At 35.4% G+C, this 24389-nt stretch overlaps 1 protein-coding gene across 1 annotated transcript; it reads left to right on the top strand.

Moving 5' to 3' along the window:
• Window positions 1–22482, top strand: LOC111992623 (piezo-type mechanosensitive ion channel homolog). Its single transcript, XM_065760997.1, has 21 exons — window positions 1–421; window positions 1009–1089; window positions 1512–1671; window positions 1765–1922; window positions 3222–3378; window positions 3498–3684; window positions 6576–6692; window positions 8611–8715; window positions 9715–9930; window positions 10020–10197; window positions 11326–11454; window positions 11647–11820; window positions 11983–12216; window positions 12870–14420; window positions 14884–17384; window positions 17950–18345; window positions 19162–19320; window positions 20695–21204; window positions 21404–21548; window positions 21713–21857; window positions 22018–22482. The coding sequence occupies exons 1-21, from the start codon at window positions 373–375 to the stop codon at window positions 22151–22153; spliced, it is 7488 nt and encodes a 2495-aa protein (XP_065617069.1). The 5' UTR covers window positions 1–372; the 3' UTR covers window positions 22154–22482.
• The last annotated feature ends 1907 nt before the right edge of the window (window positions 22483–24389 follow it).

Here is a 24389-nt window from a genome sequence, read left to right as displayed (position 1 = left end):
TTCAAATGTTGTTCTGTTTTTTTTGCAATTCTTATCTGTGACTTTCAGTTTGGACCAGTAGTTACAGAAATTATTTTCCTTAATTAGTTCGGTTATTCACGTGCTTTTGATACAGATTATTGAAATTTTTACCGCGATTTTAGAAAAACACACACCCAGATAAACTAAATTCTGTTTAACACACAGAGAGAAAGAGAGAAGAAAAAGTTCACATTTTGGGTTCCAAAATTGGTGATATCTAGGGGGATTTGGAGTTTCCTAAAATGGGTTTTCTTGATTTGGTTGAAATTTGAAAACCCATTAACGGATTTGTGAAATTTGATGAGAAGGTGATGGAATTGGAGTGATTTGTATTGGTAGAAAGTTGTTCTCATGGGGAGCTTTCTTGGTGGGTTTGTATTGCCTCTGTTGCTCCTAACAGGTATGCTTTTGCAATTGTCCCTAGAAAGTTTCTATTTTTGTTTATTTATTTTTGTTTATTTGTACTATTATTTATAGCTGCTTATTTGTGATAGGAACATTATTTGTAGTGAGTGAACCTGATTTCACTATTAGTACTTTGCTATTGAATTGAACTAGGTGGTAGAATTTGTATCGCAATCAGAAACTATAATTGGTTTGAGCTGTAACTGCTAAAGTAATGTGTTTTCTTTGGCAATTTGAATGGACCCATTTTGAATTAAATATATACCGTGTTTGTATTGCTGTAAGTTGCCGTTGTGTCTTGCAATTTATGAAATTTCTGTATGGGGTTAGTTTGAATTGTTGGCTTGTAGTCTTAGGGAGAGGAACAATATCAGATTCTCTTAGTAGTAGGTGCTACAGGCAGAAAGCTTGCACTCACAGACATACATTATGCAGCAATGTGTAAATTACTTTATTAGCTTCATCAGCGAGTTGCTTTCGTCATAATGCTGTTTGCTTTCAGTATACAGAGACACAGTTGTATATGTTTGCTTTGCTTGATGCACGTCATTGATTTTAAATCTTTCCCTATATTTGTTGCAGCTGCTGTAATTAACTGGAGTTTGATCTCTCTAGTTGATTTGATAGCTTTCCTTCTGCTTCAATACAATGCACCGAAAATAGGTAAGCTTCTGTATGTAGTTTAGCAGATTGAATTGTATACTATTATTGTTTTACTGTACTTTGCATGCCATGTGCAATTATGCTTGCATGATGTTTATCATTTGGAATCTTTTTCTTGGGTTGGGGGTTTAGGATGGGGTTGGTGGAGCTTTTGTTAGAAAGGAGCTGGAATCATCGGGAAAGATATAATATAGCTTACATTATTTGAGAAGGAATACAAGGAAATATGCAATGCATTTTAAATCCTACTTGTTGTGCCTTTATTCATGCCATATCATTGATAAGTTCCCTCTTGATATAGAATTACTCAGTGCTTAGGTTTGGCTGCACAATGCTGCTTGCTTTTGCATTGAATGCTATAATTTAGGTTATTATGCTATTATTATATTAATACTACTAACACGTTCTTTTTTGGGGGGTAGGGTATCGATTTCGCAGGCGATTTTTGTTATTATGGCCCATTATCATCTTTTCCTTGCTTGTCATTCTTTCTCAAGTAACGTTTCTTGTTATATGGGCTGTTGAGGGAAATAAATGGAGTATGGCAGAAGCTTGGTGGGCAAAACTGATTGGATTCACGATGTAAGATTTGATCTTTTTTCTTTTTAGTTTTTCCTTTCCCTCAATTTCTTCTGCAAAAACTGATACTTTTTTCCCTGTTGTATGCTTATGCAGAGTTCATACCTGGAAATCTCCCTCTGTAATTTATTTCTTGATTGTACAACTAGTAGCGGTTTTTGTTGCTTTAGTTGATATATACGGGAATAGATTTGGTCTGGTTCCATGGCGTGCTTCTTGTTGGGGTCATTTCTTGTCATTTATTGAACAATTAGGTTTGTGAGTAGACCATTATGTCCCAAATTTTTATGCAAGTTATTTGTTCTTCCATTTTATTTAATCTTCACTATCAATCATTACATTTTAATTGCAAGTTTGTAGAATCCGATGTCTTATTGTTAGTTGAACATGGTACACTTAGGAATTATTCAAGAGCAATCAAACTGTTGTTCATGGTGACAAAAGTTGGTTGCTATTGTAATGGGTAAAAAAAGGTTCTTTATCATATAATGGGTGAAAGGTTCTACAATTCTGTCAAGATTAAAAAGCAAAGGTTAGTGGAGAGATAGTGTGAACAATGAAATAATGCAAAATTTGCATAGGTTAGTTTGGCTTTAGTTATTTAGGATGTCCACGTATTTAAAATGATGGGCATACTTCAAGACCCCTAACTATCTTATCATACGGGGTTGACTTTGTCTTAGAGAAGCTTGCATTGTCTCCTATTTGATTAGGCAGATATCTGGTAGGATCAATCTCCAAGGGTTGTCTAAGAAATCTTGGGCTAAATGGCTGTCGCATGACATCCTCCCTTTTTAGATTGATGTAGCACTTGATTTTTATTTTTCTTTAATGTTATCAGTTTATAGATCTTGGACTTGGTTTTTTAGAGGAATTGGAAGGTTTCTCATAGTGCTTATTTTCCTTCAGGACAGAAGTCATCTTAGTAATGAGTAATCTTTTGAACCTTTAATTTTGTCATCTACCCTTGTTTTCATGTTAATCCGTCTTTCTATTGTGTAGGTGCTGTCTTGAAATTTCTGGTTAAATCATCTTGATGCTTGTCTGAATGGACCAGTATATATATATATATATAAACTTGTCTGCTTCAACCAGTTGTAGGGCTGGGATTTGCCTTCTGGCAGGATTTTGAACTGAATCCCAGAATTTCCAGAACGCTCCTTTGCCTCTTAGAATTTATGTGTTTAATCAAATTTTTTTTTTAATCACTTTTTCGTGAAAGTGTCATTGTGTGTGGATTTGGATGGAAATTTGATATTTGATGCTTAGCTATTGTTGGTCTTTTTTCCTATCTTTTTACTGGGAAGTTATTTTCACCATTCTTTCAGTTCAATTTTTAAGTTGTATCTAAAGTGGATTTGCATTTAAAGATCAACCCACTTAAGTAATATAGTACATACAACATTAGATATGGAAATTTAATAGGACTGCATGTCTGGTATATTAATATACCCTAGCTGTATAATTGCTTTCAGTTGCATTCTCAACAAACAAGAGAACTCCCAATCATGCGCTATCGCAAATAATTAATTATTTTTTTTGCAACATGGAAGGTTCTCGTCTTAGGGTGGCGTCGTGTTTGCTGTTGCCTGCCATTCAGCTGGTTGTGGGAATTAGCCATCCCTCATGGATTTCTCTACCATTTTTTATTGGAAGCTGTGTTGGTCTTGTGGATTGGTCTTTAACAAGCAATTTTCTAGGACTTTTCAGGTACTTATAAAAAATAAAAATAAAAAAAATACTGTTCACTGGCTAATAGTGTTACTCTTTCTCTCTTGGTCAGTTTTTTGTCCAATTTCTCCCTAATAGTTTTACATATGGTCTTGAAGGTGGTGGAGGCCTCTTCAGCTGTATGCTGGCTTCAACATTGCCCTGCTGTATGTGTATCAGCTCCCTATTGTGTTCCCAAATATGTTTCAACGGATAGCTGATTTCATTGGTCTGTTTAAAGTATCTGCAAATTCTGAGTGGCCTGAAATATGTTCTTGCCTTTCCCTTATACTTTTCTACATCATGGTATGCTCTGTTTTACAACTATCTGGTAGCCAACTCTGTTTAAAGTTAGCATCACAATACTTGTAGAATTACTTACTAACATCTTCTCTGCGATTGAGGTTCTACGAGTCAATTATATTTTAATCTCTCCTTCTTGTGGCACTAGTTTCTTCCTGGATGTAGATTATCACTGGATACCTATTTTATAAAAGAGATCATATATTTTTCACTAGTCAATATCTCTAGCAAAATTTAAATTAGAGTATAATGAATCCATCAGGTAATCCACACATTCCAACTCTCATTCATGGAAATTTCAAATAAATCTCAAATTTAGTCTCCAGGTTGTCATGTGGCAACCTATTTCTACTAATCATGAGCTTTACTCTATCTTCAATTCTTTTGAAGTATTAACAACAAGGCATGACCCATTGGCATGTTGGGGCACACTTAGAATAGTTGAAGTCAAGATATACTTGCAGATGGTCAGCTCTGCTATTAAAAGTAAATTAGACAATAAAGAGAGTTGAAGTTAGACTAGAGTGGAGTAGTGTATCATATTGAATTTATCAATATCTCCAGGTAAAGTAAGATTAGAGTATAATAAATATATTAGGTAATCCACCCATTCAAACTCTCAATCAGGGAAATCATGAATAAATCTCAAATTTTCTCTCCAAGTTATCATGTGGCAACCTATTATAACTAATCATGAGTTTTCCGTGTGTAATTCTTTTGACAAAATTAAAGGTTTGGGGAAAAAGTGTGCCCCAACATTCCCAAAAAAAAAAAAAAAAAAAAAGACATGAACCCATTGGAATGTTGGAGCATAAAAAAAAAAAAAAATTAATGTTCACTGGCTAATAGTGTTGCTCTTTCTCTCTTGGTCAGTTTTTTGTCCAATTTCTCCCTAATAGTTTTACATATGGTCTTGAAGGTGGTGGAGTCCTCTTCAGCTGTATGCTGGCTTCAACATTGCCCTGCTGTATGTGTATCAGCTCCCTATTGTGTTCCCAAATATGTTTCAACGGATAGCTGATTTCATTGGTCTGTTTAAAGTATCTGCAAATTCTGAGTGGCCTGAAATATGTTCTTGCCTTTCCCTTATACTTTTCTACATCATGGTATGCTCTGTTTTACAACTATCTGGTAGCCAACTCTGTTTAAAGTTAGCATCACAATACTTGTAGAATTACTTACTAACATCTTCTCTGCAATTGAGGTTCTACGAGTCAATTATATTTTAATCTCTCCTTCTTGTGGCATTAGTTTCTTCCTGGATGTAGATTATCACTGGATACCTATTTTATAAAAGAGATCATATATTTTTCACTAGTCAATATCTCTAGCAAAATTTAAATTAGAGTATAATGAATCCATTAGGTAATCCACACATTCCAACTCTCATTCATGGAAATTTCAAATAAATCTCAAATTTAGTCTCCAGGTTGTCATGTGGCAACCTATTTCTACTAATCATGAGGTTTACTCTATCTTCAATTCTTTTGAAGTATTAACAACAAGGCATGACCCATTGGCATGTTGGGGCACACTTAGAATAGTTGAAGTCAAGATATACTTGCAGATGGTCAGCTCTGCTATTAAAAGTAAATTAGACAATAAAGAGAGTTGAAGTTAGACTAGAGTGGACTAGTGTATCATATTGAATTTATCAATATCTCCAGGTAAAGTAAGATTAGAGTATAATAAATATATTAGGTAATCCACCCATTCAAACTCTCAATCAGGGAAATCATGAATAAATCTCAAATTTTCTCTCCAAGTTATCATGTGGCAACCTATTATAACTAATCATGAGTTTTCCGTGTGTAATTCTTTTGACAAAATTAAAGGTTTGGGGACAAAGTGTGCCCCAACATTCCCAAAAAAAAAAAAAAAAAAAGACATGAACCCATTGGAATGTTGGAGCATACTTTGTGAATAGTTGAAGTCAAGATGTACTTGCATATGGTCAGCTCTGCTATTAAAATTAAACTAGACAATGACAGTAAAAGGATAAAGAGAGATGATGTTAAAGAGTGAGTAGTGTGTCACATCAAATTTAGAGCTGAATTACTGTCCATGGAGCCTGCATATTTAGGCATATGCCTGTGGGTGATGTGCTTAGGAGTTTTGTTGAATGAGTAGAATAAAAGGAGATAGATCTGCTTTTTGGATGGAAGAATTGGTTGGGGGAAACACTTGTCCAACATATGGAATTTGATCCTGTTAGGCTTGATGTGGTGTTTTTGGAGGGAGCGAAATAATTGTACTTTTGAGGATGTGGAGAGTTCAGATAATCACCTGTCTGCATTCTTTGTTGGTTCCTTATTTGATTGGTCTTGGTTTTGGGGACTCACATCTAGTGAATCTCTTTTGACGTTTGTAGATTCACTTCTCTTTTGTATATAGTTTTTTGCGTTTTAGTTTTTTATTTTTTTGTTATGATTGGCTGTTTTGCATAAAGTAGTCCTTTAATAATATTTTTTCTTACCTATCAAAAAAAAAAAAAAAAAGAGAGCCGTCATGTAGATGAGTGAGGCGCCCTCAATAATGTATCTACTTTAGAAGATGGATGCAATTTCACAATAACACCTCCTTACGGTGGAAATTTTGACGTGATATTGCATGTCATTCTGAATGATGTGGAATCTGGAGATTGGCCATCCAAATGTTTTCTTTGCAAGAACATGGTTCAGTTCCAACTTACGTGTAGCCACCCAAACAAGTCCTATCCAATTTTCAATAAAATGCTTACTAACATATAGTTATATTACCTTTTGTCCATATATTTTTGTTGATGTTGTTTTCTTTATCCTTTTTCATTTACTTTGCCATTTTTCTCCTGGTTGTTGCCTTTTGCATTGTATTATGTTTGATTCTTTTTCAACCATTTCTTTTCTCTGATGCAGCTATCTTGTATTAAATGTGATCTGGAGGAAATGGATTATATTATGTCCATGGGAGAAAGTAACTTGACAGAGCAACTTCTTCCCTCAAAGCATTCATTTTTTATTCGTGAATCCAGGTAATAAACTTGGAAAGTTTATGTCTGTTTAACAACAAGCCTCCCCTCTCAATTATATTATGTTCTATGCTCACAAGATAGTCATTGTTATTTTTAATTACAAGATTACAACTATCTAATTACTTTACATAAAATCTAATGTGTTTGACTGGATTTCTGGCATTTTTCTTGATAAGTAATAAGTTTTATTGATATCAAAAAAAGGGTCACCCTAGCACACAAAGAGTGTACAGGGGGTCGACAAAAATTACAAGAATCAAGAAAATCAAGAAAGGAAGAGAATGATTGGTTTCGCAAAGTAGCCAACCAACCTAATACAGTTCTAAAGAAAAAAAAGCTTGAGTTCTGGTATGGATCTCTCATTATCTTCAAAACACCTTCTATTTCTTTCCCTCCAAAGACACCACGTTAAGCAATGGGGAACAATTAACTATATATGACCATTTCTATGACGACCAAGTCTGCCTTGCCAGCAAGCTAGGAGCCCCACAACAGACTGTGGTGTAACCCATCTTACTCCAAATAAACCCAAAACCATAGACCACAAATCCGTAGCAACTGGACAGTGAAGAAATAGATGGTCAACCAATTCACTGTTACACTTGCACATATAACAACTGGATTTCTGGCATTAGTTTGGTTATCCCTTTTTTTTGACATTTCTGAGGGCTGTTCTTGCACTGTCTCCGAAGAGGAGATTGGATGAAGCCTACTATTAACACTTGAGTAACTTATTGGCTATTCCATCTCTGATACAATTTTTGGATGCATGGGGAAGAAATTTTGCTTGCCCAGAACCCTGAGGGATACAAGAGTATCTTTGATGAGAAATTACAAAAAAAGTTCATGAGTTGATCACCTCCTTTCCCTTTCCCTTAATGCTGATAAAATTCCATTCTTCTGCATGGATAATTCAAGGAATGTTAGTTAGCTTTATCAATTTTATGTTAAATCTGCTCAAATTCGCTTTAGTGATTTAGCCTTCCTGGTGCATAACGAGACATTTAAGTATTTTTACTCATTAAATGTTGGAATCTATTTTTCATGAGCTCTACAGGTCTAATATTGATCAATATAGTGTTTGACCCCTAAGGCCAATTATGCATTTTACCAAAGGTTGAAAAAACCTGACAATAANATATAAAGGGGCCCAATAATTGTAGGAGATATACTCTTGTAAATCTATATGAGAAAAATGTGATATAAAAAGTTTTGCACCAACAACCATTGTTTACAAGTGTCATGATGCTCCGGGAGAGAGGGAGTAAAGATTAAAAAATATGGGTGCAAATCTGGTCTTGCAGATCCCGTAAAACACAACTCAACAAAATTGTCACCATAATTAACTCAACAAGATGACAGACCTGCAAAGAGATACAGCACATCATGTGGAACAACATCATGTACAATGTGAGATACCAAAGACTTCACCCACAAAGACTGATATGGTTCAAGTTGATATCTGTGAAAGGGCAAGGCAGACCCAAACAGGTATGTGTCGAGAAGGTCTACAAAACCTCAATGGACCAGCAATGAATATAATATGGCCTTAGAGACAGAAGATGGAAAAACAAGATTTGTGCATCCAATCCCAAATATTGGGAAAAGATTTGTAGAGTTAACGAAGCCAACAAACATATATCAATCCTTTCCCATGAATTTAATTCAACACAAGAAGTGGATTATTAATTATTTAGTCAGTTATCAAAAAAAAAAAATTATTCAGTTAACTGGTGTCACAGTATTGTGTGTGTGAATATATATATATATATATATATAGGAAACATGCGTACACTTCAAACCAGAGAAACACATGCTAGACTACAAACTTCCACAAAATTCAGAGAAACACATGCTACACTACAAACTCCAGACAATATGTATTTAATCACCTTCCACTGTAGAGTTTTGATTTGAAGGTTGCCCATGCTCATCAGACAAGCAGAGGAAAACAGAGTTGTTCACAAGATTACCCAGAGCAACTAGAATTCCAAGACAAAACTGTGCAAGCAGAAAGAATCCAGGTATGGGATAATGCCACAACCCTACCATCTCCCAAATTTCCATGTCCTGTATATGAATTAAAGAAATAAATTAAAACCATTGACCCTATCATAGGATAATCCATAGAAAAATTTAATCACAGAAGAGAGGACTACCTTTCCAAGTTTCCAATTCAAGAAAGAAAATGCTACATTGAAAATGTATGTGCTAACAGCCCACAAGAGAATGAAGACAAGAAGCAGCCCATTCAACCGGTGCAAACGGAATAAGGAAGGGAAGGCATATCCAACGTAGCCAACATATGCAAGTAATCCAAATGCACATAAACTTGCAAAATGAAAACTCCAAAAAGACAGTGCAAACAAGGAAACCTGTCAAAATTCCCACCAGAGTTTTTATAAACGATTTGACATAACTAGATTCAAAATTCTTGTAGAAATTAAAATATCAAGCACAGTTGCACAAACATCAAAAGAGAAAATTAAAGTAGACTATATACCTTATAGTATGAGCATATTCAAGGAAGGAAATTTATACAATTTTTTTCTTATAAATTATAAATGATTGCATTAAACCAAAAAAGAATTACATAAAAGAAACCAACAGAGTATACTGTTCGTATACCCAAAAGGATTTTTAGATCAAGTTACAAATGTAATGAGTCAATAAAATCACAACATTGTTTGACGTCTACTTGCATCCAAAGACAGCCAATAAAACAAAGATCTGGCAAACTAAGATTTTAAGTCTCGACGTAGATAATTCATTATACGAACAGTATACTCTGTTGGTTTCTTTTATGTAATTCTTTTTTGGTTTAATGCAATCATTTATAATTTATAAGAAAAAAATTGTATAAATTTCCTTCCTTGAATATGCTCATACTATAAGGTATATAGTCTACTTTAATTTTCTCTTTTGATGTTTGTGCAACTGTGCTTGATATTTTAATTTCTACAAGAATTTTGAATCTAGTTATGTCAAATCGTTTATAAAAACTCTGGTGGGAATTTTGACAGGTTTCCTTGTTTGCACTGTCTTTTTGGAGTTTTCATTTTGCAAGTTTATGTGCATTTGGATTACTTGCATATGTTGGCTACGTTGGATATGCCTTCCCTTCCTTATTCCGTTTGCACCGGTTGAATGGGCTGCTTCTTGTCTTCATTCTCTTGTGGGCTGTTAGCACATACATTTTCAATGTAGCATTTTCTTTCTTGAATTGGAAACTTGGAAAGGTAGTCCTCTCTTCTGTGATTAAATTTTTCTATGGATTATCCTATGATAGGGTCAATGGTTTTAATTTATTTCTTTAATTCATATACAGGACATGGAAATTTGGGAGATGGTAGGGTTGTGGCATTATCCCATACCTGGATTCTTTCTGCTTGCACAGTTTTGTCTTGGAATTCTAGTTGCTCTGGGTAATCTTGTGAACAACTCTGTTTTCCTCTGCTTGTCTGATGAGCATGGGCAACCTTCAAATCAAAACTCTACAGTGGAAGGTGATTAAATACATATTGTCTGGAGTTTGTAGTGTAGCATGTGTTTCTCTGAATTTTGTGGAAGTTTGTAGTCTAGCATGTGTTTCTCTGGTTTGAAGTGTACGCATGTTTCCTATATATATATATATATATATATTCACACACACAATACTGTGACACCAGTTAACTGAATAATTTTTTTTTTTTGATAACTGACTAAATAATTAATAATCCACTTCTTGTGTTGAATTAAATTCATGGGAAAGGATTGATATATGTTTGTTGGCTTCGTTAACTCTACAAATCTTTTCCCAATATTTGGGATTGGATGCACAAATCTTGTTTTTCCATCTTCTGTCTCTAAGGCCATATTATATTCATTGCTGGTCCATTGAGGTTTTGTAGACCTTCTCGACACATACCTGTTTGGGTCTGCCTTGCCCTTTCACAGATATCAACTTGAACCATATCAGTCTTTGTGGGTGAAGTCTTTGGTATCTCACATTGTACATGATGTTGTTCCACATGATGTGCTGTATCTCTTTGCAGGTCTGTCATCTTGTTGAGTTAATTATGGTGACAATTTTGTTGAGTTGTGTTTTACGGGATCTGCAAGACCAGATTTGCACCCATATTTTTTAATCTTTACTCCCTCTCTCCCGGAGCATCATGACACTTGTAAACAATGGTTGTTGGTGCAAAACTTTTTATATCACATTTTTCTCATATAGATTTACAAGAGTATATCTCCTACAATTATTGGGCCCCTTTATATATGTAGGATTGTTAATATTAAAAGTCAATTATAGTGCTTATATGTGACAAAACTTTACAAGTACCTTTCCCATGTTAGCTTTTTAAAGATTAGATGGAACTGTGGAGAAGGTGTTTTACATGATGTTTTTGTCATTCTGATGATAACTGTTTCCTTGCTTTATCACTTGATTTCTCATTGTTTCCTGAATTATTTGTAAAGAGGTATTTCAGTTTTACAAATTTGATATTGTGACATCCTTTTTCTTCTGGGATTTTTGTTCTGTATTCTTAATCCAGTTCTGCTCTTAGATTTGCTTTGCTGATAAACTGTAATTGGGTTATATACATCAGTTCCATCTATTTGATTTTGTCTTCCTATTTTTTTAATCATAGTGGAAGAAGAGACTAAGGTATTGATTGTTGCTACAATTGCATGGGGACTACGCAAAAGCTCTCGGGCTATAACGCTGGCACTGATATTCCTTATTGCCATGAAACCTGGTTTCTTCCATGCTGTGTACAGTATGCTTTCTCAACTCATTATTAATGCTGTCCTCTTAAAAAGTAATATATTTTATTATCTTATTCATAAAATTGATTTATACCATAATGCCTTTTTTTTTTGGTCAATTTTATAATGCTTAGAAATGGATTGATGTGATATGAATTCATGGCAGTTTGCTGATATTTGTTATGTTCTTACTTTTGCTTCAGTGATATTCTTCTTGATATATCTTTTGAGCCACAAGATCAGCAGAAAGACACGCGAGTCTATGATTCTCTTATGTGAGGCTCACTTTGCATTGTTATACATTCTTCAGATTGATTTGATTTCTAATTTTCTGGAGCAAGAAGGCTCTTTAAGTATGGAAATCCTAACACAGTTAGGTAAGCATCTACTTTAACTAGTTAGAGTTGTTATGAATCAAGTGGACATGGTTGTGGTCAATTATTTTGTGTGTTAGAGATTTCTTCATGGTAATATCAGTCAAATTTCATTGTCTGAACCCAAAAGATAAGTTATTAATCATTTATGTGAATTTGATGCAGGTCTCCTTGAATATGATAGCTCCTGGGATTTTCTGGAAGTAGCTTTGCTTGCTTGCTTCTGTGCAATTCATAATCATGGTTTTGAGATGCTATTTTCATTCTCAGCAATTGTGCAGCACACCCCTAGCCTACCTGTTGGATTTAGCATCTTGAAAGCTGGTCTGAACAAATCAGTTTTGTTGTCAGTGTATGCCTCCTCAACCACCAAATACAGTCATGATAATCCTTCCTATGGTATAATTTTATCCTTGGCTTAGTCTATTTTGGAATGACTTTTTGGCTGTGGTCTCTAAGAATATCAGGATTAGTTTGAAATTTTGTTTAGTTTTCCAAAGTAGTTCCAAATGTTAATTTAAATACTGACTTTTTACTTCTGAGAGTTTTATTTTATGTATAAAATTTGATAATCATGCATGTTCAGAAGACCCTCCCTTACAATTTCCTCATTAATATCAATATTTTTGTGGAGTTGTGTTCTTTTTTGACACATCAATTGATTATGGTGAATGATCCAGATAAAAGTTGGATGAACCAGAATCAGAGCCAATAAGCTTTACCCAACCATTTGTTTAGGGTTTATGAATTAAAATGTGATCTGTAATTGTTTGTGATTATTTTAGGGACAACTCTCAGTGTGTCAACAACCCTTATGAGATGGCATGTTCAATTCTTGGACGATATGATAGAAAAACTATGATTTTTAAATAGGAGTATCTAAATCCATTGTATGTGACAGTCGGGTCTTAGGAAATTATTAATTGTATTGCCAGTGCAGTTACTGTTACTGCTACTCGTGTATCACTTTTCACTTTTCAGTGATATATACTCTGTTAATTTTGCAAAGGGGAAAAAAAGTGCCATGTACTTATATTTTTTATCTTTTTCAGAGAGAAGGATAGCATCATTCCTCAGTGCAATTGGACAGAAGTTTCTATCTATATATAGATCATTAGGAACCTACATTGCTTTCATAACAATTCTCCTCACAGTTTACCTGGTGAGACCCAATCATATTTCACTTGGGTACATATTATTCCTCCTTGTTTGGATAATCGGAAGACAACTGGTTGAGAGGACAAAAAGACGTCTATGGTTTCCATTAAAAGCATACTCTATCATGGTATTTATATTTCTATATAGCTTGAGCAGTTTCTCCAGCTTTGAGATGTGGCTGTCCAGTTTGATAGATCTCAATTTTTATTTGGGCTACAACTCAGAAGCTTCATCCTTGGAAAATGTTTGGGAATCTTTGGCAGTCTTGATTGTGATGCAACTTTATAGCTATGAGAGGAGGCAGAGCAAGAAAAACAATTCAGATGATTCAGATCCAATGGAATGTGGAGTACTTGGGTTTCTCCAAAGGTTTCTTATTTGGCACAGCCAGAAGATCTTGTTTATTGCTTTGTTTTATGCTTCTTTATCTCCAATTAGTGCATTTGGTTTTGTGTATCTAGTTGGCCTTGTCATCTGTTCAACTTTACCTAAAGATTCCCGGGTCCCATCCAAATCATTCTTAGTTTACACTGGATTTTTAGTTACAGCTGAGTATCTTTTTCAGATGTGGGGTGAACAGGCTGGGATGTTTCCTGGACAGAAACACTCTGATTTGTCCCTTTTTTTGGGATTCTCTGTCTTTAAGCCAGGCTTTTGGGGTCTAGAATCAGGCTTGAGGGGAAAAGTGCTGGTGATTGCTGCATGTACTCTTCAATACAATGTCTTTCGTTGGTTGGAGAAGATGCCAAGTACTATTGTAAACAGAGGAAAGTGGGAAGAGCCTTGTCCTTTGTTTGTTTCAGAAGAGGATGACTCAGTTGATGTTTCCATTTCTAATGAAGATATTAAGCCGTTATCAGATTCTGGTGCACTTTCTGTAAAACAAGAGGGGGTGACAAGCAATTCATGGCCATTTTTCTCCTCTGGTTTGTCTCAATCATCTAATCCTGCATCTTCTAAACCAGACATCTCTGATGGTGGCAGCACTAGAAAATATTCATTTGGGTATATCTGGGGAAGCACCAAGGAGAGTCATAAGTGGAACAAGAAACGGATACTTGCCTTGAGAAAGGAGAGATTTGAAACACAGAAGAGACTCTTGAAAATATATTTGAAATTTTGGATGGAGAATTTGTTTACTCTCTTTGGTCTTGAGATAAACATGATTGCCTTGCTGCTTGCTAGCTTTGCTTTGTTGAATGCAATATCTATGTTATATATTGCATTGCTTGCTGCTTGTGTTCTTCTGAATCGACGCATTTTACGTAAATTGTGGCCCCTGTTAATCTTCTTGTTTGCTTCTATTCTTATTCTTGAATATTTCGCCATCTGGAAGAGTACATGGTCTTTGAATCAAAATATTCCAAGTGAGACTAATATACAATGCCATGATTGCTGGAGAAGCTCAACCCTTTATTTCCAGTATTGCAAGAACTGTTGGTTGGGTATTACTTTTTGGCCCTGTTATAATTGCTGCTTGGCTGTTATAATTACTTGTTTACTTATGTGTTTTCTATTGGTGAAATATGTTGGTATAGTGAATAAATTTCTCTTCTGACAAGGCCTAAATGTTCAGATGCTAAAGCTACTTGGCTAACTTTTATTCTTACAATCTGTAAAAGTGTTTTTACTTTTTTCTCTTTGTTCTGTCTACAAGAAGCTTATTATAGATGTTTAATACGGATTTTAAAGAACTTTTAGAGGCTTTTTTACAATCAAATTGCAATTATTTTTTGGTTCTGCCAACATAGTCCAATGCTCAGGACCAAGTCCCAAGCCATTCCAAATATTTTTTAATGATCTTTTATGATATTAATTTTGTTTATTTTCAATTTTCGTGTCTTGAGCTCTACGCACTTTAAGCCATTTCTCTTAGCCTGTTAAAATTGTCTACCACATTTTCTGCAGGTCTTATTGTTGATGATCCTCGAACACTTACCAGCTATTTTCTGGTCTTCATGCTTGCTTGTTTCAAACTTCGTGCTGATCACCTGTCCAGTTTCTCAGGGTCATCGACATATCGCCAGATGATGTCGCAGCGTAAAAACACATTTGTTTGGAGAGATCTATCTTTTGAAACTAAAAGCATGTGGACAATTCTTGACTACTTGAGGCTTTACTGCTATTGCCATCTATTGGACCTTGTGCTTGCATTGATTTTGATTACTGGAACGCTGGAGTATGACATTCTACACCTTGGTTATCTAGCTTTTGCTCTGGTATTCTTTCGAATGAGACTTCAAATACTAAAGAAAAAGAATAAGATATTCAAGTTCTTGCGCATGTACAACTTTGCTCTTATTGTTCTCTCTCTTGCCTATCAATCTCCTTTTGTGGGGGAGTTTAGTGCTGGGAAGTGTGAGACAATGGATTACATATATGGAATGATTGGATTTTATAAATATGACTATGGATTCCGGATTACTGAGAGATCTGCGCTAGTTGAGATTATCATATTTATGTTGGTTTCACTTCAGTCATATATGTTCTCCTCCCAAGAGTTTGATTATGTGTTTCGATATCTTGAAGCAGAGCAAATTGGTGCCATTGTGCGTGAGCAAGAGAAGAAAGCTGCATGGAAAACTGCACAGTTACAGCATATTCGGGAATCTGAGGAGAAGAAACGCCAGCGTAACTTGCAAGTGGAGAAGATGAAGTCTGAGATGCTTAACTTGCAAATCCAGCTTCACAGCTTGAACTCAACTGCCAATATTGATGGAACTTCTCCTCTTAGTGAAGGCCTAATGAGGAGGAGAAGTACTTCTATTACTTCAAATAATGATGCTGGAACTTCTGATAAAGCAGAAATAAAATACAAGACACAAGAACAGATCATCAGAGAGGATTTGGTATCCTCATCTGAATTGCATGACTCTCCTGGTAGTATGAATGCAGAAAGTCCATCAGTAGCAGAGTTTAACAAGCGTTTGGTGGGATCTCCTCATTGTGAGATCACTGAAGTCGAATCAGACGTTTTGGATAGTGCATTTTCTGATTTAGACAAAAAAGAAAAAGTCAAAGGCCAGGCAAAGGAAAACCCATTGATATCCGCAGTGCAGATGATAGGTGATGGTGTTTCCCAAGTACAGTCTATTGGCAATCAGGCAGTCAACAATCTTGTGAACTATTTGAACATAGGACAAGAAGACACCAATGTGAAAGAGAACTTGTTTGCTGAGGATGGGATGTATGATGAGATGGAGAGCCAAAAAACAGAGTACTTGTATGTGGAGCGCTCTTCTTCTTTGCAGTCTGATCAGAGTTCTGATGCGGCAAGTCTGCAGTTAGGAATGCTTTTCTGTCACATATGGTCCCAAATGCAATCCAACTATGATGTTGTGTGTTATTGTTGCTTTGTTCTTGTCTTTCTATGGAACTTTAGTTTGCTTTCTATGGTATATCTTGCAGCTCTATTTCTGTTTGCTCTATGTGTAAAAACCAGCCCAAGTTACATCTTCTGGGTTATCATGCTGATCTACACAGAAGTTTATATATTGCTTCAGTATCTGTACCAAATTCTCATTCAGCACTGTGGGTTAAGTTTTGATTCTGGCCTACTTCGTGAGTTGGGATTCCCTGCACATAGAAATGTGTCATCCTTTGTTGTCAGCTCTTTACCGCTTTTTCTTGTCTACTTATTTACACTTATACAGAGCTCTATAACTGCAAAAGATGGTGAATGGATGTCTTCAACAGACTTCAATTTCAGTAAGAAGAGTGCTCTCTATAGAAATGAAGTTTCTGTAAATTATAGCTGGAGTGAGAGCACATGGAGGCTGCTACAGCTAGTGACAAATATGGCAAAATTGATAATCAGAAGCTTCTTTAGGTACTGGAAATCATTGACTCAGGGAGCAGAGTCTCCTCCTTACTTTGTCCAGGTGTCTATGGATGTCCAATCTTGGCCAGAGGATGGGATTCAACCAGAGAGAATTGAGTCTGGAATAAATCAATTGCTAAGAACTGTCCATAATGAAAGATGCAAAGAAGAAAACCCTAATCTCTGCCCTTTTGCCAGTAGAGTTCATGTTCAAAGCATCGCAAGAAGTCAGGAAAACTCAAATGTGTCATTGGTTGTTTTTGAGGTGGTATATGCATCCCCTTTGAAAGAGTGTGCTTCAGCAGAATGGTACGAGTCGCTGACTCCAGCAACTGATGTAGCAAAGGAAATTCTTAAAGCACAGCATGCTGGGTTTGTTGAAGAAATCGGATTCCCTTACCCCATACTCTCTGTAATTGGGGGAGGCAAAAGAGAAGTTGATCTATATGCCTACATATTTGGTGCAGATTTGAGTGTATTTTTTCTAGTCGCCATTTTTTACCAATCAATCATAAAAAATAATAGCGAATTTCTTGATGTGTATCAGCTTGAAGATCAGTTTCCAAAAGAATATGTGTTTATCTTAATGGTAAGTCTATTGATAGTGTTTTCTTTGTTGTTTTGAACCATGCTTTAATTATTGTAAATGAAGCTTTTGAAGAAGACTTGAGAGTTACAAATTTTTTCTATGAGTCAACTGTTGTCCATATGACTTAGACTCATTTCATGAATCTGAGATCGGTAAACTAGCATGGAAACCATATAAAAATTAGTTTCAAAGTTTCTCAACTGGAAAATTCTTGTCTTAAACTTTGTCAGATTCCCAACTTCATTTAAATATCCTTTATTTGTGATTTTATGAAGGTAACAAATAATCTATTTTTCATATGGTTTTAAAAATAATTTGGGGATCTGTCTTTTTTCTTCTTCTTCTTTTTTATTTTTATTTTTTACATGTACCATCCACAGGCAATACACTTTTTATTTTTATTCTTTTCTCTGAAATTAATTTTTTACTTGTAAATAAATTTAGGACCCCTTACTACTTGGTTTACTTTGGAGATGTATGTTAGATGGACAGTTAGATCTTTGCATTTTGTTTGGGTTAATATGGCTGGGACTCCCTAACTGGGTTGAATGCTTATTCCATGCAGATTATCTTTTTCTTGATTGTGCTTGATCGCATAATTTACCTCTGTTCATTTGCAACGGGAAAAGTTATTTTCTACCTTTTCAACCTCATCCTCTTCACGTATTCAGTTACAGAGTATGCTTGGCACATGGACACTTCACAACAGCATGCTGGAGGGTTAGCACTCCGTGCTATATATCTTGCCAAAGCTATTTCTTTAGCTCTGCAGGCTATACAAATTCGATATGGGATTCCTCATCAAAGCACATTGTATCGGCAGTTCTTGACCAGTGAAGTTTCACGAACTAAGTACTTGGGCTATAGACTTTATCGTGCTCTACCCTTTCTGTATGAATTGCGATGTGTACTTGACTGGTCATGCACAGCAACATCTTTGACCATGTATGACTGGCTCAAGGTGAGTTTTTGAAATACTTATCGTCAGCATGCTTTAGTGACTCTAACCTCTGTAACCATACTACCATTCTTTATCCTCAGTATAATCATTATGATTAGTCTTTTTTTATTGTTAAATTTGACCCAGGCATCAAAGCCTTAGAAACCCTAGGAGAACCATCTGGAAAAATATAGGACCATCATTTAACTCTACACATGTTTTGCCAATTAACATGGTATCATAGTAGAAGATCCTGAGTTTGATCATTGTCTCCACTCTACCTCCCATTTAAAATGTTGAAAATCTCATATGTTGGACCCCACTTATTAAGGGGTAGTTTAGGCTCACACGCGAGGGAGAGTGTTTAGAATTATGGTTAAATGATAAAATTCTCTATTTCCTAACAACTTAAGCTTTTGGGACAACTGGTAATTTAACAATTATCATTATCATCATTGTCTATCAACATCATTATCATCTTTGTAGAGAGGAAACCAAAATAAAAATAGGGGAAGAAATGTGGAGTTCATAAATTCATTGATATCTATTGTATGATTGGAACCACGAAATCAAGTTATCCTGTTTGAGGAGATTGTATAAATCTGCATACTGTTTCATCATTATATGTAATTTCAAATTTGAGAAGATTGTATTTTCCTGACTATGGTGCACGATAAGACATTAAGGTTGAGTTAATGATTACTCTGTAGTTATATAATTATTTTATCTTCTAATAGACAATTGACTGCTTTTTGGGTATAATGCTGTTAGTAATACAGTTTGATTGGATAATTTGAGATGCTTATATTTGAAACTGATAGAAGGTTTTCTTATTAGTTGGAGGACATACATGCAAGCTTGTTCCTTGTCAAATGTGATGCAGTCTTGAATAGAGCTAAACACAAACAAGGAGAAAGGCAAACAAAAATGACCAAATGTTGCAATGGGATATGTTTGTTCTTTATATTAATCTGCGTTATCTGGGCTCCTATGCTGGTAAGCAACTATAAAGGCAGAAACTACTGGTTGAATAATACTAAATGTATTCTAAGCTGCTGTTTGGAATATTGATAACATTTAGGAACCAAAATACTAACAGCTTTTATAATGCGGTTGATGGTCTCTCTTTGGAATACTTAAAATATTGAGATTAATCAAAGGAAGTGCATGTGCACTTTAGGATGAATCCCTTTAGAAGATACTGATGTATTTAAGAAACTCATCTGGCAAGTTAATGTTTCATGATAATAAAGGTTTTTAGCACCTTGAAGGTTAATATGCTTGAAAATACTAATCATAATCATATGATTCTTTATTCTATTAATGGGTTTGATTTTTTACAATTGCTGATTAGGTTTTCCTTAAGATCTTGATGGAGCTGAATAACATATCAGATATCAGCCACATTTTGCCTTTAGGTCTGTACTTCTGGATATATTAGATAGGTGGAACCTATGAGGAGCACCACCAAATATGTTTGAATTGTTTTACATGACTAAAATCAGATAAAATGGAAAATTATTATCTTTTATGTCTCTGTTTGTGACTATTATGTATTCCCCTACTCTAATTATAGCCCTTGATTTTAAAATATGGCCACAATATTCTGGATATTCTTTTAAAGAGATTTTTATGTTGCTTTTGATTTCTACAATTACATTCTGTATCCAACCTACTGAAACAATCAAAACTAAAACAAAAAGGATCTTGCTTGAATAGATGCATGTCTGCTGTGTACTTCAAATTATTTGATTTATTCAAATAGAATGTGTATGGGGGCATGCCAAAGGAGTGCCATCTTCTGATAAAGTACCCTTGATAAGCATTTTTTTTCTTTCAGAAAATCCAATAGCATTCATTTTAGAAGGCTGTACCACTTACGTTAGTCTGAATAATTTCCCTTTTTGGGGGAGAGGGGTGGGGGGAATTCCTGTAGAATGTAGACTTTACAAAGAGGAGGAACCTTAATCAGTAAGTAAAAGATAAGGGTAGCTTTAGATAGCGGCTTAAACAGCAAAGAAAATTCTGAAAGTGCATAAACAATTCCATCATATCTACTGATTCTCCCATTGCTGGAAACTAGATTCTCAATTTGCCTGTCTAACTGCAGCGATGCAGATCCTTAGATATATTGAAAACTCATTCAGTTCCTTCAAGATCAGAGTACATCTGTTTATTGGATTCCTTTACCTGTCCATTTAGATCAAGTTAGGGCAGACACAATCATCTCACAGACTCTATTGGATTAGAAGGAAGTTTTCTCTCTAGATTTGTTGCATTGTCTTGAACAACTTCCATAAGCAGTAAGCATGATCCTTTCTTCACCACCAATGTATTTTAATTGTGCATTGACTTGTTTTCTCTTTACAGATGTATAGCAGTGGTAACCCAACAAACATTGCCAACCCTGTTAAAGATGCTAGTGTTCAGATTGATATTAAAACAGTGAGTGGAAGATTGACCTTGTATCAAACCACTCTCTGTGAAAAGATCCCATGGGATAAGTTCAATGATGATATTGATCTTGATCCCCAAAGTTTTTGGGACACATATAATGAGAATGATATCCAGTTGATATGCTGCCAAGCTGATGCCAGTATTTTGTGGCTTGTCCCCAGTGTCGTTCAGACAAGATTCATTCAGTCCCTTGACTGGGATACGGACATGGATATTATTTTTACTTGGGTACTTACCCGAGACAGACCAAAAGGAAAGGAAGTTGTGAAATATGAAAGAACTATCGATCCTGTGGATCTTCCAATGCGATCAGATGTTCAAAAAGTTTTAAATGGCTCTATGAACAGCTTTAGGATCTACAATGTCTATCCGAGATACTTCCGTGTTACTGGTTCTGGTGATGTCAGACCTCTGGAACTAGAGGTATGCTACACCTTAACTAGGTTCTTTTCTTCATTCCTAGTTTCTCTCTCTTTCTCTGTATGTGTGTGCACTAAATGGTACTTGGTGTCATGTGATGCTATAACAGTGTCTATAGTATCCATTATATTTATCACATATGTATTTATCACATATATTGTTATTTTATTATGAAGAGCACTAAAATACAACTATCTTACAGGAAATTTCTGTCAATGCGGATCTTATTATAAATCGTGCAAATTATGAGTGGTGGTCCTTCAATGATGTCAATTCCTCAGGAGTCACTGGATGTGGAGGTTTGACTGGACCCATGGCAATCATAATATCTGAGGAAGTACCTCCTCGTAAGTTTTAAAGAATTTTTATATATAGATGATATTTTAGTAAGAAAAAGTTCTCTATCGATTCATATGCTGTACCTGCTTGTGGGTTTTTTTTTTCCTTTTTCTTTTTTATAAATTCTTTTTTCTTTTATTGAGATATTTTTAATACTCCAATACTTCTTCAGAAGGTATCATTGGTGACACTCTCAGCAAGTTCAGCATATGGGGGCTGTACATAACCTTTGTTCTTGCAGTTGGCCGTTTTATCAGGCTGCAATGTTCTGACTTAAGAATGAGAATCCCTTATGAGAACCTTCCTTCCTGCGATAGGTAAAGCAGCTTTTTTTTTTTTTTGGTCATTCTCCACATAATGATGCCTGTTATAAGAAACTTGGATCATAAGATTGTGTTCCCTTAGGCAGAGATGGGAAAATTATATTTGGACTGTTTCTTATTAAGCGTATTATTTATTTCTTCTGGTGTACTTTAGGTTGATAGCCATCTGTGAGGATATATATGCTGCAAGAGCAGAAGGTGAGCTTGGAGTAGAAGAGGTTCTCTACTGGACGCTGGTGAAGATTTATAGGTCACCACACATGCTGCTTGAGTACACCAAAATTGACTAAAAACCCAACATCAAAGGCTGCCTTTAGTTGCCAACAACTTCACAGGATTTAATGCTGACATTAGGTTAGACTAACACCCAGGTATAGCAGAAGAAGATACTAACATCATTTATAGTGGTAGACTGGTAGGTAATACAACCAATCATGATCGTTGCTGTAGCATTTATCCAAAAGACCTCTGGTCTCTATTGAAAGGAATCCAGCAAGAGAATTCTACATGTTTATCATACAGGCATTGTAACATCTTCTGTAAATTTCCATTTTAGGTACCCATGAAGTTTCTGGTCAAGCTTCAATTATCAATGACTGATTTAGAGTGATTTTTTTTACCCTCTACTGTAAATATAGTTTACTAGCAACCCGTATATTGTGCCAGACCTGTTATGGTTACAGGAATACATGGGAGCAAATCTGTGCATCTGAAATTCTTTTCAACAGAATCAGGTACACCCGGAGGTTCAATTTTTTTTTAAAGGCAGAGCCATACTGTTAGGTTTTACACATTAGAAAAGGAAAAATACTTGATAGAAATATTCAGGTTGTATGTGCGCGCATTTGTGCATGCATGCCATTGCCATGTGCATCACACAGCACATGCATGCACAAATGTTCTCACAATCATGGACGAGCAGGTTCTGGCACATAATTCCTACAACATGCTATCCACATTCAAATCTCCAACCAAATCTCTCACCTGAGAAGAATAAATAACTTAGTAATATTCCATCAGAGGAAGATGTGGGTTTTCTTAAAATCAATGTATCCTTTAATAGCCTCCTGCCCTTTGGTCTGGATAGAAAATTATCCTGTATATGGGTTCTATGCAACCTTGTCTCAGTTTATATGAACAAAGGATTTCCTTTAAAATTGATGTGGATGATTGCATTCAAATGCTCAACACAAAATATATATTAGATAGACTATAAATTGACTTCGATATGGAATGTTCCTACCTTGGCCTCAAGGATTTTATTTATTTATTTTTTTTATCTATTTTTTTAATAATTGTTGCAACAACTAGGAGATGGAGATTCCTCAAGGATTTGAAGAAGTATATAGACAATCAGAAGTGGAGCTTATTATGTAATATGTGATGGTCAATTGGATCCCTTGCTTGGATAAATTATAAACCAAATGCAAAGAATGTATTGATTGCTCGGTGCTAAGATCTTAATATTCCTAATGAGAGGCTGTGGGATAAGGGTAGGAATCTCTTACACCTATTCCATGGAGCAGACTTAGTGTGCGTGTAGCAAACGTGGGCAGGCGTTTTGCGTTTTTCCTTGGGTTTTGTACATTGTTTATGGACTAGCAAGTAGGAAAAAATGCAAATGTAAATTTAAAACTGAGTCTCACGGGCATTCATAGTTTAAAAATTATTTTGCTACAGTATTTTTAACAATAAGTTTTCAATTTTCAGCAATAAGCAGTATCCAAACAAACTCTTAATAGGACAATAGTTTTTATAGGTAAGATGATAACTTTATTTAGAAAGCCCAAATGAGTGCACAAATAATAAAGGGGAACCTGTCTATCAACATTATTACAAAAGGCTCAAAAATGAAGAGATGAGATGGGTTTAAGTCCCCAAGTTGAACAAAAGGAAGCCCAATGGACAAGAGAATGAGCCATGCTATATTTAATAGTTAACTGAGGCAATATTTACTAGTTAACTGTTTGATCCAGAATCTATAGGGCATATAGCCTCCACATTCCTATGTCATCAACAAATGTACCAAACAAGCTAGTTTGGGTAGCAGAAAAGAAAAGGTGATAATCTATAATGTAAGCATACTGGGTAACAGGGAATTACAATGGCATTTGGAATGCCAAGTTGCATGACACAGGATTTTTGTGGAGAAATGGCAGCGGTTGCCTGTCTCTGAGGAGGAAAATTGCCATGTCAACGAGAACTAGAAGAGCTACATTTGTTCCAACTTCCATAGGTGCCTTCAAGAGAATGGCATGGTTGGGAAATTAATGGAATTTAGGATTTGGAGCAAATCTAAGTGGCTTTGGCAGTAAAACTCTTTGGTCATTTAGTATACTCCCACTCAGAGGCTCCTAGATCCTTGAATCCGGCCATTATCACTTATGAGGTCCTACGCATTGTTGCAAAGGCTTCTATTGGATTCCAACGAGTAACAAGCCACTAAAAGCTACCAAACTGCAGCGTTGGGTCCCCCTAACTAAAAAATTACATTAAGCTAAATGTAGATATATGCCATAAGGAAAA

Source organism: Quercus suber, unplaced genomic scaffold (assembly GCF_002906115.3).
Source record: "Quercus suber isolate HL8 unplaced genomic scaffold, Cork oak 2.0 scaffold_390, whole genome shotgun sequence".
Taxonomy (NCBI): Eukaryota; Viridiplantae; Streptophyta; class Magnoliopsida; order Fagales; family Fagaceae; genus Quercus; species Quercus suber.
The sequence above is the reverse complement of the archived record's forward strand: the minus strand, read 5'-3'. Positions and strand labels throughout refer to the sequence as shown.